Raw genomic sequence first — 15439 nt, forward strand, 5'->3', positions numbered from 1 at the left:
TAAAAACTACAAGTAAACTCAGCCTTCCCACTAAAACTAAAATGTCCCAAGAAATTTTTTACCCAAAATCAATCTTTACCAGTTCAATTAAGAAGCAAACTTGAATTTAGAGCTACAAACTTTGAAAGGAAGCAATTGGCAAAGTTAGATTCCCCACAGATTGAGACCTGTAGAGCTGATTTAACAAATTCAATCTACAACTTATATTGCAACAATATTAGGCTATCATTGTATTTCTGACTGCCAAAAGCAGGCTTTTGAATTTTCTAACGACCACCCAATCCACAAAACTTATTATTACTGAAAACATAGCACCATTAGGTTCTTGATATTATTTCCATGGCTCATTGTTTCTCAACCACATATCTGAAATGAAATGTCTTAACCACTTCTCTTTGTAACTGCACATCAATTTATTTTATTATTTTTTTCTTCTGTACTTTGCCCCACTACTTCTAAAATCAAAGGCTTAAGTAGCATGCAATGCTTGTATTTGCTCCATCTTTCTCTGAGTACGATAAAATCTATCAACTAAATAAGTACATGTAGTTAGTTGAAAACCTTTTCCCAAATCATTTTTTGATTTTTTTTTAAAGCACGTTATCTTTATGTGCAAAACAATCTTCAGTGAAGGCTACTCCATACTCTTTGTATACAAACAATTGACATTCCTTTCACAAAGTTTTGACCTATCATGAATACCATCACTGGTAGTAAAAGCACCCCAAAAAAAATAAGATACATCCTGCATAGAATCATGAGAATCACCTTGACACAAACTACTTTCATAGGTAGTCATCATCATTGCTTCTTGTAATTTCTCTGGATATGTCAGGGAGGAGAGAGAGAGAGAGAGAGAGAGAGAGAGAGAGAGAGTCCTAAATGCCAAACGAAGTTTCATCAAATTAAAAGAGCTGCCTTTTAGTTTCCCTCAGTGGAATTAGAACTTTCCTCATAAGACAGATAGAGATAGAGCTAAATATCAGACAAAATCTAATCATATTGAAGAACTGTGTTAAATTTTCCCCATGTCAAATTAGAGCTTCCCTAATTTTCTATATCTCCAACTACATCCAGAAATATACATGGGAAAAAAACTGTTGAACCAGCAAAAAATAGTCGATGCACTTAAAAAGGTGGTAATATGATGCAATGTCCCCTACTAGGCTGCCAATATCCAATGATCAACATAGATCACCATGCATTTAAATTGGATTAAATTAAGAGACAAAATGTTTCGTACTACATTTGGCAGTCATTATATTTAAGCCCTGATTCCTTACTTCTCTCCTGAACATCAACTGTAAGGAGGATGGTGAATTACTTGTCATAGGGCACTTGGAAACCATCTACAAGCGGGCTCCCACAAGGCATTGAAAATGCATGTTCATACCCATCTCGGACATCCCCCCGAGGCATTCGAAATACACACCCTTACCCATCTTAGAACCTACCTACCTTGTGAGGATTTACTCTACCTCTCCCTACACAATATCAACCTATAATTCTGGTATTATTATTATCAATTGATATTAGCATTGCTGCATATATACTGGACCATTTATTAGTCCCTTAAAAAAATTCAGATGTAATATTCTATATGCCAGTATTGAGGTATAGGCGTGTTACAGCACACCACTTGCTGTAACACCTTGCTTGCTGGTCTATCAGAATAGATATGATACTTATTTGATATTTTCTTTCTGCTCTGCCATCCCAATTTTTCCTATCAGGACTGACTTCCTATATCGATGTTCCTGAATGAGTCATATTGCATGGGATGTGCCTTATGTCCTTTCAAGACCACTGCTAGCCACATAATCATATCAGCTTGTATTAATATCTTTTTACTATGAATATCAATGAGTTATCTCCCTAAATGAGTCATCTTATAGTCTTATGAATGGCAGTATTTCCAAATTGATGCTATTAGGAATAGTCATTGCACCCTTCCAGTCCAACCAGTAGTTGTTACTAGCATTGTGTCTCTTCAATATAGCTCAATATATTACTCTTTAGTTAATTACTAACTGTTACTAAGATATAGATTATGTTGGCAAGTGCATGTCAAGCGACCATACAGGTGTTGTCATTAACGACAATATATCTTTCTGGTACAGCCGCTACTGACGATGACAAGTATTGATGAGTCAGTTAAGTGAAAAAATGCCTAAGTCAAAGAAGAGTACAGTTGGATAGTTTTGGTTAGCGATGACAGAAATTACCATATGGGTCTATAACTTCAGGAATATGTTATATGGGATATATATGGTCTACTAATATGATCGCCAGTGTTATTATATGATGCAGCATAAGATATAATAGTGCGAAGTGGCATAGGTCTAGGAAGGCAACGATACAGGACAATTTGGGTAATTGGATAAATTGGCTTAGCAATTGAATTGGTTTACCAATTCAATTACTTAGCATTGAAGGGAAAACATCCAAGGTCTTAAATCTTGGATAGCATGATTAAATTTTGTATTTTGGTACAGGTATGAACACATTTGGTAAAGCCATATTGAAACCAACTAGAATAAAGAATTGAATTGGTATAAAGGAAAGTATTTTGGCATGCGAGGATATGGATGATTATGATATGATGTTGTGATGTACAAGCCCTGATGTTAGATGTCCAAATAGAGCAGATGCGAGCTTAATTGGAACTGATCAAGCATTGTAATACTATGCATAGTTCACCAGGTATAACCCAACCCTTGATGTAATATTCTATTGTAATGGACAGTGAGTCCTTGAAGGCAGCGAGCACCCTTTTTGTTCTTACAACTCCTAACAGGATTGAAGACCTGTAACAAGGTCTAGTCTACTAACAGGAAATTGTCCTTCAACAGGCACTGATGTACTAAATGCTTCGTATCAACTCCTAACAACAAGGACACATTTACACTAGTGCATTATCTTGTGGGTTCAAGCCGCACTGGGGGTTTTCCCTTGGCCAGGGTAGGGTTTCTTGGAGAACAAATCAGGTTTTATGAGTTCTCTTGTTGTGTATACTTTATTACTGTGCTTTATCATTTCAGTTATTATATGGTATTGTGGTAAAAAGAATAAATTGTTTAAAAGTGTTTACAAGCCCTGATGTCGGATGTCCAAATAGAGCAGATGTGAGCTTTACTGGAACTAATCAAGCATTGTGATACTATGCATAGTTCACCGGGTATAACCCAACTCTTGATGCAATTTTCTATTGTAATGGACAGTGAGCCCTTGAAGGCAGCTTCAACCTTCATTTTTGAGCAGTGAGCTCCCTTTTTGTTCCTACAATTCCTAACAGGATTGAAGACCTGTAACAAGGTCTAGTCTCCTAACAAGAACTTGTCCTTTAACAGGCACTGATCTACTAAATGCTTCATATCAACTCCTAACAGGGTCGAGACTCCTAACAGGGACACATTTACACTAGTGCATTATCTTGTGGGTTCAAGACCCACCGGGGTTTTCCCTTGGCCAGGGTTTCTTGGAGAACAAATCAGGTGTTATGAATTCTCTTGTTGTGAATACTCTATTACTGTGCTTTATCATTTCAGTTATTATATGGTATTGTGGTAAAAAGAATAAATTGTTTAAAAGTGTTGTAATACTGATTCAAACCCCCTTAGTGTTGCTTGATCCTAACAGATTACCATCATAACAATTCGATCTCCTACTCTTATCAATACAATATATGTGATCATATTTATTGATCATTGTGCAAGCGCTTGACTTAGCATCTCTGATCATTGTTTCACCACTTCACTATTGACCTTCACCCTTAACCCTTTACTGATATAGATAGATGAGACAATAGGTGATTGTACACAGTTGCAGGCTTAACCATTCACATTGGTCTTTAGCATTGATCAATGCTTGCCTCTTTGTCAAAATGCTAACATTTGCAATTGATCCCACCACTGATTGCCCCTTTGTCACAATACTAACAATTACAATTGATCCCATTACCATCATAGTTGATGTAAATTGCTTCATGGCTTGATGATTGTAGTTAGTTGCACCCTAATCATCAATGTAAACTTTACTTTCCTTAATCGAACCATTGATAGTCATGGTTTTCCGGCAATAATCTTTGGGTTGACTCTACCTTATGATTACTATCATCTTCCTCACCATGTCACCTTCAAGATTTTTACCTTCATTGATTTGTCAACTACCTAAATGATTACTGTCGTCTTCCTCAACCATGTCACCTTCAAAATTTTTACCTTCATTGATTTGTCAACTACCCAAATGCATAACATGTCATGGTATTTCAATTTATCACTGATTATATGTCCGTCTTTATGTGTGGAACGATTGGATACTTATGTAAACATCAATGGCTAATTGCCCATTGAACTTATGTCCCTCACAGATAAGTGTTCTGCTTAACATTTTTATGTTATTGACTTCTTTATGGGTCACCTTTTGTTGTACTTCTGCAACTTTGTCTCTTTTAGAGACTTCGCAAAATTGAGTTACCAGATTGATAATTTGAAAGGATAAGGACATCACAGATTAATCTTAATTATCTTCTAATTATATTATATTATAACTTATTTATTTTTATATTTTAATTTAATCATTATTTTATTATTAAATTATATTTCAGAAAGGGGGCATCACAGAGGAACACTGATATTTCACCTGAAAGATCTGAAGTTCTATATATAGCACTAGCAGGAGTATGTTCAAAGATTGGAAATAGAATAATATTTGGACAAGGAAATTATATGGATTTGATATCTGACACTAGAAAAGAGAAAAGGGCTATAGCCAAGTTAATTAGACATACAAAAAATGTGACCTTAATTGATCTGCAGATCTGACCAGTGATGAAGATACTAGACCTAGTTGTGATATTGCTAACAAGGACTCTCTCACCGTAAAGATATTTTCAATATGACAGAAGAACTTTTGCATTATCATCTCCATTAAAAGTTTACACATGTAGTTCTCAACTAAAATTTAAAGTCGTAATTCAGATCACTTTCAAATCAGAAAACAGATTAAGTTACACACTGCAGCACCCAAACGTGCCTGAATCTACCTGATGATAAGGTGCAAAAAGGCATCTTCCAATGTACTTCTCTAGCACTATATTCCAAAGGGTTCTTCCTATAACTAACAGTTCCATCTTAAATTCCATTGTTATTCTCAGTGTTACTGATGGATTGACTATTTGGTGATGTGAAAACAACATACGAGGCCATAACCCCGTAATAAGCCTCAACGGATGATCCCTGTGAGATTAATTCAACTGGCATGATACATTATGAAAGCAAATATCTTCTTCAAGCTATTTGAGCATGGGGAGGTTAAATAAATAAATCTCTCCTAACAGTTATTGCAAATGATAAATTGGCAGAAGAGAACCTATTCAAATCAAATTGCCATTGTTTGCCCATAAGAACAATCCCACTGGCATGACAAATTAGAACCGCAATAGCTTCTTCAAACTATATTGGTATTGAGAGGAAAAATAAACGTCTCTCTCCCGTACTTTATTGGCAATGGTAAATTAGCAGAAGATGACCTATCTTGATCAACTCCTCATTGTTCAACCTCTGAGAAGTGAAATCTCATAAAAGCAGGTGATCCATACTAACCCGATTAGGTATATGAAGTTTAGCTCGCAGCTAAAGCAATTTCACATTCAGCTGCGATGATCCCCAAATTATTTAATGCATGCTGGAGCATCCCAAACCCTATGGTATACGACATTCCAGTCTAAGAACTTGAGTGAACACTGCAAATTAGGATTATCGATTAACGTTGAAAAATCATAAATCTGAATTGTTTTCACACGCCAGTACTCCTAAATCAAACGTAGACAGAAAGGAAGCTTCACAACAACATAAAATTGCAATTTATTTCCAATGCATGAAACAGCTTGAGTGCCTGACATCTACTCTAGCATTATAAGACATAAGAGATGAAATGAAGAAAACCCTAGCTAGGCAAGGTGAAAAGACAAAAACCCTGTCATAAAACTAAGATGGAAAAATGAAACGGGGCACACCTTGCTCATGGGCGGGCGGCGGTAGGGCGCGCTTTCTGAAGACGGTGCTGAACCATTTCACCGCACCATTATTTATAAGACGGGCGGCCGGATCCACCACCGCTCTCCACACCCAGCTGCCGCTATCACTATCTCCTCTTGCTGCTGCCCTAACAGCCGCAGGTGCATGGCGCCCCGTCTGCGGTCGGTCGTATGGTGTGGAGGTTGCTCGGCGCGATGACCTCGACGTGCGGAGCTTACCGCCTGCTCCGCGCCCCCCATACAATCCTGACGCCTCTCCTTCCCCTTCTCGTCCTCCTCCTCCTCCTCTTCCTCCCCCCCAACACTCTGCCATGCGATGCGACGGCGCCGCTTTGCACTGTTTTGCTTTATTTTACTCCTCTCTATCTCTTTTTCTCTGAGCATACGGAATAATAGCTTCTTCCGCGATCGATCCTCAACTAACCATCACCTGCAGAGCCGCCTCGGCCGCAAAAACGGAGTGTAGTAATGGCGGCAGTGTGCAAAATATTGCAAATTCTACGGCAGCCCTTGATTTTAGTCGGAAATCCACATTAGGTGTAAATTAATCAGGCCCTGGCAATGAAACGCGAGATGGACGGCTGAGGAAGTGTTGAAGTTGAAAAATATACGAAATAAGTTTTCAGAGATACATTATGATAAATGATCAGTGATACATGATAATTAGGGAGTACAAATTTCCTCTCAAAACAAATCCAAAAAAAAGCTAAAAACTAAAAAACTACAATTAAAATCAAACAAAATATTTAAAAACTAATAAAAACACTAAAATTAAAATGAGGCAAAACAAAAACTTAAAAAGTTAGAAATTTAAATTTAAATCATATAAAACTTAAAAATCATTGCAATTATAATTATAAGTAAATATTATTTTTTAAAATTTCGGGTCAATTTATTCAATATGATTTTATAATCTAGAAAAAGTTAAAATCAAATAAAACATTAAAAATCTAAAATTAAAATCAAACAAAACATTAAAAACTAATTAAAAAACTAAAATTAAAATGAGACAAAACAAAAAAGCTAAAAAAGTTAGAAATGTTAATTTAAATCATATAAAACTAAAAGACAAAACAAAAAAGCTAAAAAAGTTAGAAATTTAAATTTAAATCATATAAAACTTAAAAACCATTGTAATTATAGTTATAAGTAAACATTTTTTATTTCCATTTGAGGTCAATTTATTCAATATGATTTTTTATCTAGAAAAAGTTAAAATTTTAAATTTAACAAAATAATATAACAGTAATAAACATTGTTAGCTTTTTATTCTCATTTGAGTTCATTTAAATGCATTATTTATGTATTATGGTATATTTCAAAGAGATGATAAATAACATAGTTTTCATTTCATTATATTCTTTGTATATAGCCCCAAAAATTTATTGACTTTTATTCTATTCTTATTTATATTTAGATGTGTAATCACATAATTGAACTAATGTAGCTAAGGGTGTGGTCCCATGATGGGGGGTTGCAAGGTCTATCTTTATGGAGCAGGTGATCCCATGAAGTCAAAAAAATGTTTGTTATATGATAAAATGGAATTTTCTTCTCAAAATGAGCAGACCCTACTTTTTAGGGTGGAGATTATAGCGGGTGGAAAAGGTGGGGGGCTGTTGGAAGTCTTAATTGGACACCAAGATATTGAGAGGAAGGGTGAATTGGGATCCACAATACTTTAACCTTTTCAACAATTCTAAAATACATTCACCACATTTATCATCTTATATCCAATTGCTTATGCATGCATAGCTTATACAATCAAATTGTAATAACATATATATCTAATCTATCAATCACATGTATCAAAAGTAATCACGTGACATAATGATTTTGATTACCCAAAAACACATCAGAATGAAGGTAAAACTAGGGTGGGGATGACACCCACAAATCTTCACTACTGCACTAATAAAGTTAACATGTTAGGGTTACAATGTTTGACCATATCCAATGATCTATCCTATGAGGGATATACCCTATTAAAAGCTTTTAAGACTGTTAGATCTCACCTTATTAGAGGATTTCGCAAACACAACAAAATAAGGACTTTGTTAGGAGATTTACAAAGATCTATTAAGATCACTCTGTTAAGGGATTTACCCTGTCTCAATTTGTTAGAATTGATTTAGTACCCTCAATTTGCTCTAATAAGACAATATTGGATCTCCTCTTTCCAATATGATTTTATCCTCTCTTCGATTTGATAAAGTTGTGTTGCCCCTTCACTGATCTGATTAGGTCGCTTGGTCTGTTAAGAAATAACAAAACACTTTGCCTCTTCTATAATGTTTGTACATTCACACATGTATCGTATGAATAGTTTGTTCGCTCCTTGGTATCTTTACCATACCATACTCTCTCATCTAATCAAAATAGGTAAAGTTATGCCCTGTTTAAAGATTCCATGAAGAGTTTTCTAGATGCTTTCATGTTTTGCCTCTTCATATGATTCATTCATCACAGAACATAGGGATTTGTGATCCACGTCATAAAACACATAAAACACTTTGTAACAAACTCTACAAGTATTAAATATCACGTCCATGTCAGCTTCAAATGGTTTACCTCAAAGTTTGCATCATTCCTAATTCGAATGTAAATTCTATGTTGCTCAGCACGTACTATTTCTGATACTCACCACTCATTGTATATGTTGTTGACACTCAATCTCTATTATGTTCAGTACCTTTTGTATAACTCAGCTTCAACATACTTGAACTACTCAGTTAACATTGCACTTGGCTTACATTGAAACTACTCAACGACTACATACTTGCTCGGCTCCCATAGAGCTTGGTGTATACAAGTTTATATACATGACTCAGCCTATATAGAGTAGCTCAGTCGTAATGATGATCATCTGACTCTGCCTAATAAATGACTAAGTCTTTGACACTAATTGACAACAACAATTAAAGAGGTCAACAATCTCCCCTTTGACATTAATGGCAAAAATATTGCATCATGATTACATCGTTACAATGCTAATATGAGTACCCCCTCAAACCTATGACTTAGTTTAAAGATAGAACTTCAAAACTTTAACTTATGTCAAATAAACAATGAACAATATATACACATGACTCTAAATAGTCTGATTATTTCTGTGTCATACCCTAATTGTCTTCTACATTTTGAGTGCCCTGATTGCCTTTTGAACTCTTAAATCTTATTATATTCCCCTTGTCCTATTCACTGCTTCTCCCTTCAAGATATGTAATCATCATTACATTCCCCTTTGGTTTTGTCACTTATGGTTGTTGTTGAGTTTGAATGGGTGGAACTAAACCATATTTGTCAATAAAAGGTTTGTGTATTTGGGTGATCATAACAAGTGCATGATCCCAAATGGTTCTTTTTTATTCGAAAGTGTGATTTTGCAACTAGAGCCTAGCTACCAAATCAATTAAATTGTTATCCACTAAAAGATTATGATCTTCATTAATAAGATATTGGGTTGGTTTGTTTTCCCTTTGCATAACCTTCAAATGAGGTATCAACTTTATTTGAATAGAGATCAATTCTAATCTCATGTTGCTGCCAACTACCTCTAACTCGGCTAATTTGTCTTGAGCATCCAATAGGTTATTGTAGGTGTGGGTGCTAGATTCAGTTGGTTACAAAATGGTGTCTCTTGTTGTCTTTATGTCAGCCTAAATCTGTTGGATGTTTGTAATGTCCCCATTTTAGTAGTTGACCAACTGTGTGTGCGTTAGCCCTGTTCTACATGGTCCCGAGGGCTAACAAAGGGTTAAATGGGATCCTGGAGTGTTTTAGCCTAGTCATTTCCAGTTTGGGCCAAAACAAAGTTGATTTACTCAGTTTCAAGCATACTTACTATTTTTAGTAAGTTGGCAGGACACAGTGTAGGTCAATTTTGGTGATTGGATTTGATACTCCTCGGTGAGAGCTTTCCGATGAGCTATCACTCACATTATTCGGAGTTCGATTGTTAATACATTTTAATGCCTGAAGTTTTATTAAAGTAACGTCTAATTTAATTGTAAAATATTAAAGTGTTACTTTAATATTTATTTTATGGGGATGTGTACCCAAGGGAGACATAAGGGGTATTTTAATATATGTTTTATATACTACACATCTTTTATCCCGCATGGCCCATATGAGTTGAGCGGACCCTTGGAAATAGAATAAAAGGAAGCATTTGTGGCTTCATTAGCCAGGTTGAATATGAGAAGAAATTGGTGTGTGAGTTGTAGCTTCGTTCTTGGCATTTGAGGATGTCTATCCTCTCTTGTAACATTCTAGATGTCATTCCCTTGGGGTTTGGCCTTTGGAATTCTTTATTATTGGCTTCATTATCAGGCAATTTAGTTGCATTTCCAGCTACAGACAGATTTGGTATTTTGCTCATATCTTCTTCACTACTTTTTCGACGCTTATGCCACTTTGAGGGAATGATATTACGAAGGTAGTGGACTGATTGAAGGACAAAGCACTATAGCAGCAAGTTCGAAAGCATGGGCTGGAGTATTATGTCAATACTGCTAAAGTAATTAGTGAGTTGATAAATCTACCATTTATTAGGTTTTATGAATTCTAAAAATAACATTTGATTAGCAGCAGTTCATTTCCACTTTTGCATATTATTGTAGTTTCTTTCTTGTTTATGTTGTATGATACCAATTCTATGCACAAAACACAACAAACAAATAAACGTTTGATTTTCGGAGTTATAAGGGGTTTAAAACATTAAACGAAGAAATAAGAGGTTGAATGCAAACTGTTTGACATAATTCCTTTCAACAATTTGGTTTAGTTTTTTGGGACATTCAGGGGTGCCCATTACAATGTTGGCCCAAAGATCACTTGTGAATCTTGGCACATCACAGAAAATAGTGTATAGTTGTTGTACTCTTTGAAGTAGTTCGATTGAACTTTGCACACATTCCTGCAGTTGCACTTGCTCGACAATTGTTGTGGAAAATTTATCTACAACCTTATTCTCAAATTTATTTGTAGACCAATCCATTAACTTTTTATTGGATTCTATATCACTGGCAGCTATTTGCTCAGCAATACTTATAAGCTGGGAAATTATTAGGGCCTACCCATCAAAATTGTGAGTATCAAATGCCTCAACAAAAATATCTTTAACATCATGTAGGACTTGTCTTTGTTGATGTTCTTGCCTCAATTCTTCCTATCTCTTCTTCTTCGTCAAAACTTATCACAACAAAATTGTTTGCTCAAGAGTGAGACTCACCAAATCCTATTGTGGCATCTCAACAACTTAATCTAGACTAACTTCAATATCTAGAGAGAGGTTTTTTATTGCTTTATTTTCTAGCAGTGTTGAAGTGTTGTTGCTTGACACTGCTTTGGGAGATGGTGAGAAAGTATCACCACTCGGTCGTGTCTATACATCAGTGCTCGAGACAATAATAGTAGCACTCAACTCTCTTTTATTTAACTCAATGTGAGGTTCTGACACTTGTGGTCCTTCTTGAATTGTTGTAGAAATGTCTACACAAGAATCCTTACCAAGTTCTTCTACCTTTGACTCCTCCTTGTCTACATCTTAGGGCCTTTCTGGAGTGCTAGGGGTGTAGGCATGAACTTGTGACATGGTGCCTTGTGGACTTAATAAAGTTTACAAATTTTATGTTATAACTAAACCCTGTTTTACAAATTAATGATTATTTAATTAAATCAACATTAGATTTAAAATAGAAAATTCAAATATAATCTTATTGGTTTAAAACATAAAACCTTTTCCAAAAATTGGTCATTTAATAACTAACATATAATTTAAATTCATAATAACAAAATTAAATAATCAATATTAATTATTAATAGAAAAACTATAATTATTAACGACTAATTTTAATTCATTAATAATCATAATTAATATTACTAATAATGTAGTATTAACTAAAATATATTACAATATCTTTAAATTTAAATAATTTTAAATTAAACAAACTATTTGAAAAAATATATTTATTAATTTAATATATATATTTTTTTAATTATTAAAAAATCACATAACACAAAGGTATTTTAGGCCCGCCAGCCACACATGATACTACTATAGCAGTACTGCTGTGCAGTTTTAAAGGAGGTCGCCAAAAGTTGGAAAGCAGGAGGAGAAAAGGGGGGTGGAGGTGGTGGCCCCCACCCACCACTATATTATTTATTTATTTATTTATTAAAACAAACAAAACACATGCCCCCCCCCCCCCCATTTTTAATTATTTTTTATTTATTTAATATATATTTTATAATTATCACAGTAATTATAAATTACAGTGATGTGTGTGTGTGTGTGTGTGTGTGTGTGTGTGTGTGTGTGTGTGTGTGTATATATATAATCCAATATAAACCTAATATAGCAACCCAAATTAAACTGTCAAAACTTATAAAATAGATCTGGTTTTCTCTTCTCAACCCACATCCTAATTTTTATTAGATAAATTATGAATCCAAGAATCCAAACAAGGGTTTTAATTAATTAAATCGTTCACAGACATTTTCAAGAATGGATAATAGTAAATTTCAACAAAAGGGTTTTAACCTGAATAAATTCTAAAAATAGATCCATTCAGACACAGAAAAACCATATATTTTTAAGAACGAATCTATTGCAGAAAACCCACAAGATCCTACCTAAATATGATGCTAAACAACCAAATGCACAAAACTCACAAGCAATTCCCTTCTTCCTTCGAAAACCCTTTTCTCGAAAAATGACTCCTCCAAACCTGTGTATGGAGAAATGAGCTCTAATTTCCTAATAAAGAGCTTTCCTCAAATTAGGGCTTCGATTTTGCAATCACCCGCAACCCTTTTTCCTTTATTATTTTAATTAGTTTAATTTCATGCACAACTTTTTACAATTTAATTAAAACAATCTTTATTAAATAAATTCCTTTCTCTCTTTTATTAAATCTTGAGACATTTATAATAAGATATTTATGAATTTAACTAATAATTTTTTTTAGAGTTTATTATAAAAATGAAACTCATAGATCATTATTAAATTAAATAAATATGATTACACCAAAATTAGAACTTTAATTAAATTATTTAAATTTAATTCTTTTATTTAATTAATTTCTCAATTAATTAAATATATTCAAATATTGAATTTTCTTAATAAAATTTCCATTAAATTAAATCATTAAATTATCTTTTAATTATAACCCAAAATCAGCACAAACCCACAAGACCAAATATGACAACTCAACTAAAGACAAAGAACATAACCAAACTCAAGGGTCAAAATCATGAATTCACGTCACTTGACAAATTTAAAAGGTAAAAAACTTAGATACTTGTCCTACTTTCTAGGACAAATGGCTTAGGGTTTAGGATTTGGACTCGAGGATTATCTCCTCTCTTTTACCATTAAGATATTACGATAGAGTATGCTAATCCTGACAATTCAGGGAAGTCGATACATGATACTTGCAATTTGCATAAAATCTAAGCATGTACATACATATATAATTCTAAACTAAACAGGCAATGACGGGAAGTGGTGCATTGTGTAGATCACAACTAGCAAGTGACTATGACTCCCTCCCTCAACCACATCATAAATGTCATACATAAAATAAAACGTTCAAGTGCACCATACACATGCAAGTATGGGGTAAGTATCCATAGAAATTGTGTACAAATCATTCGTCTAACTAACATCATGAAATAACTGAAATCACTATATGAACATACATGTATCATCATCAAAATAATCACGAACACATGAAATAACTAAGTAACTCAATACATATATCAATTGGATATGAAATACATCTAATCAAATTTGGTAACCAAGTACTACTAATCATAAAATTGGCCTAAAAGAATCCAACAATCCAAAATATAAAGTCAACTAGGGGTAGGCATTACATCCACCCACTAGACCTAGGCTCACTCTTGGAAGAAAGATAAAACTCTAGCACTTATTGTGTGGGTCCCATTGAACCATTTCCCCTTGTAGGAGGATAAGACTTCACTACAAACACCCAAGCAAGAACAAAAAAAATGATCACAGAGTCAATCAAAGACATACCACCTTAAAGCATGATCATAAGAAAACATGTTTGAAATCCAACTCAAGAGTTATTCAAGTTTTTATTTTTTCTATGTTTCAAGAAATCAAGCCTAAAGTTCAAAGTGTTCAAGTTGCAATAGATACATAACATTGTTTAAGTTTAGTTTCAGTTTAACTAGTTGACAACTAGTGGCATTCTGATATACCAAGAGCTTCCAATGTAGAAACTCGGGCTTTGATACCAGCTCTAATACCAGATAACGCCTTGCTATGGAACCCAAAAGAAATTAACCTAAAGTTTCACTAAGTTTGTCAAACATATTTTTCTAAAAGATAATAGACAAAAAGAGATAATACAGATATAATAGCGGAAACAATAACTCACATACATACAACCACCATAAATAGATTACATATCTTAAGGGTACCATGACATTGAATCACATATATGTTTATTAATATAAGATGTAACACATAACCCAAAATTCACATCATGGAATAATCACAAGTACAAATCCATTTAAATAATATACAATTAGAAAGGATGTCATTTGACATAACTAGAATGCATAATCATCCATTGTACAAATCACAGGGTATGAAAAGCTCAAAGAATATACATCATAAATAAATACATCATCTCATAATATCTGTGAAATCAAATACAATACAACAGAGTATAATCACGCAACAAAATACAAGATTAGAAAGAAAGGAACAATTGCATAAGTACATCTAGCAACAACATCCAATGGTTGGATCTCAATGGTATAAGTAAAAAACACTACCACCGGACCTCATGGAACCTAAATGACCCACTCCCATTGTGCTAAGGAGATAACCTCAAGTCCCAAACGGACATCAAAATACAAGTCAAAACTAATATCTAGGTCAAGCAAACAATTAAAAGCAAACTATCTCAAAGGGTACCAAGAACACAAGTATCATCTAATCCCCGAGGCAACAAAGACACTTAGGAGATCTAATATGTATGTGGGCAGGTGTCATTGTATGAGCCAACTCTAAGGTTACCATGGCAATCTATTTGGACTCTAGCCCCCTAACGTATTTATGCGATGCCAGTATCCTTACATACAGACAAGGCATACTAATGAAGCACGGTTGCAACAAAGCATCCTCTCTACTCCCATCCTATCCTATACTAGCACTTGAGGCATGAGCAAGGAAAATACTGACTCTTATTAATTTATTTTATTCCCATTTAATGAAATGTTATCACTTATTAAAAACAACTCACAATGGGTTACTTAAGTAGCAGCTTTGGGCTATGACCTCCATTCCAAGCCACTTCCCAACGTACATATAGATTATCTACCCTAGGCTCATAAAAAGTACAACTCATAAAATCACAATTT

General features: G+C 34.2%; 1 protein-coding gene across 4 annotated transcripts in view; it reads right to left on the reverse strand.

Moving 5' to 3' along the window:
• LOC149538295 (uncharacterized) overlaps window positions 1-6647 on the reverse strand; it is a 33031-nt gene extending 26384 nt beyond the window's left edge. For 3 of the 4 annotated variants that reach the window (XM_089799673.1, XM_089799671.1, XM_089799672.1), the window contains exon 1: window positions 6017-6646. In XM_089799673.1, the coding sequence (XP_089655799.1) occupies window positions 6017-6350 (334 nt within the window). In that variant the 5' untranslated portion in view covers window positions 6351-6646. Of the gene's footprint in view, window positions 1-6016 lie in introns of all 4 variants that reach the window. The other variant, XM_089799670.1, reaches the window with a different exon arrangement.
• Window positions 6648-15439: the final 8792 nt, after the last annotated feature.

This window comes from Cupressus sempervirens, chromosome 9, assembly GCF_028749045.1.
Source record: "Cupressus sempervirens isolate cs-2001-9-10 chromosome 9, ASM2874904v1, whole genome shotgun sequence".
Lineage (NCBI taxonomy): Eukaryota > Viridiplantae > Streptophyta > Pinopsida > Cupressales > Cupressaceae > Cupressus > Cupressus sempervirens.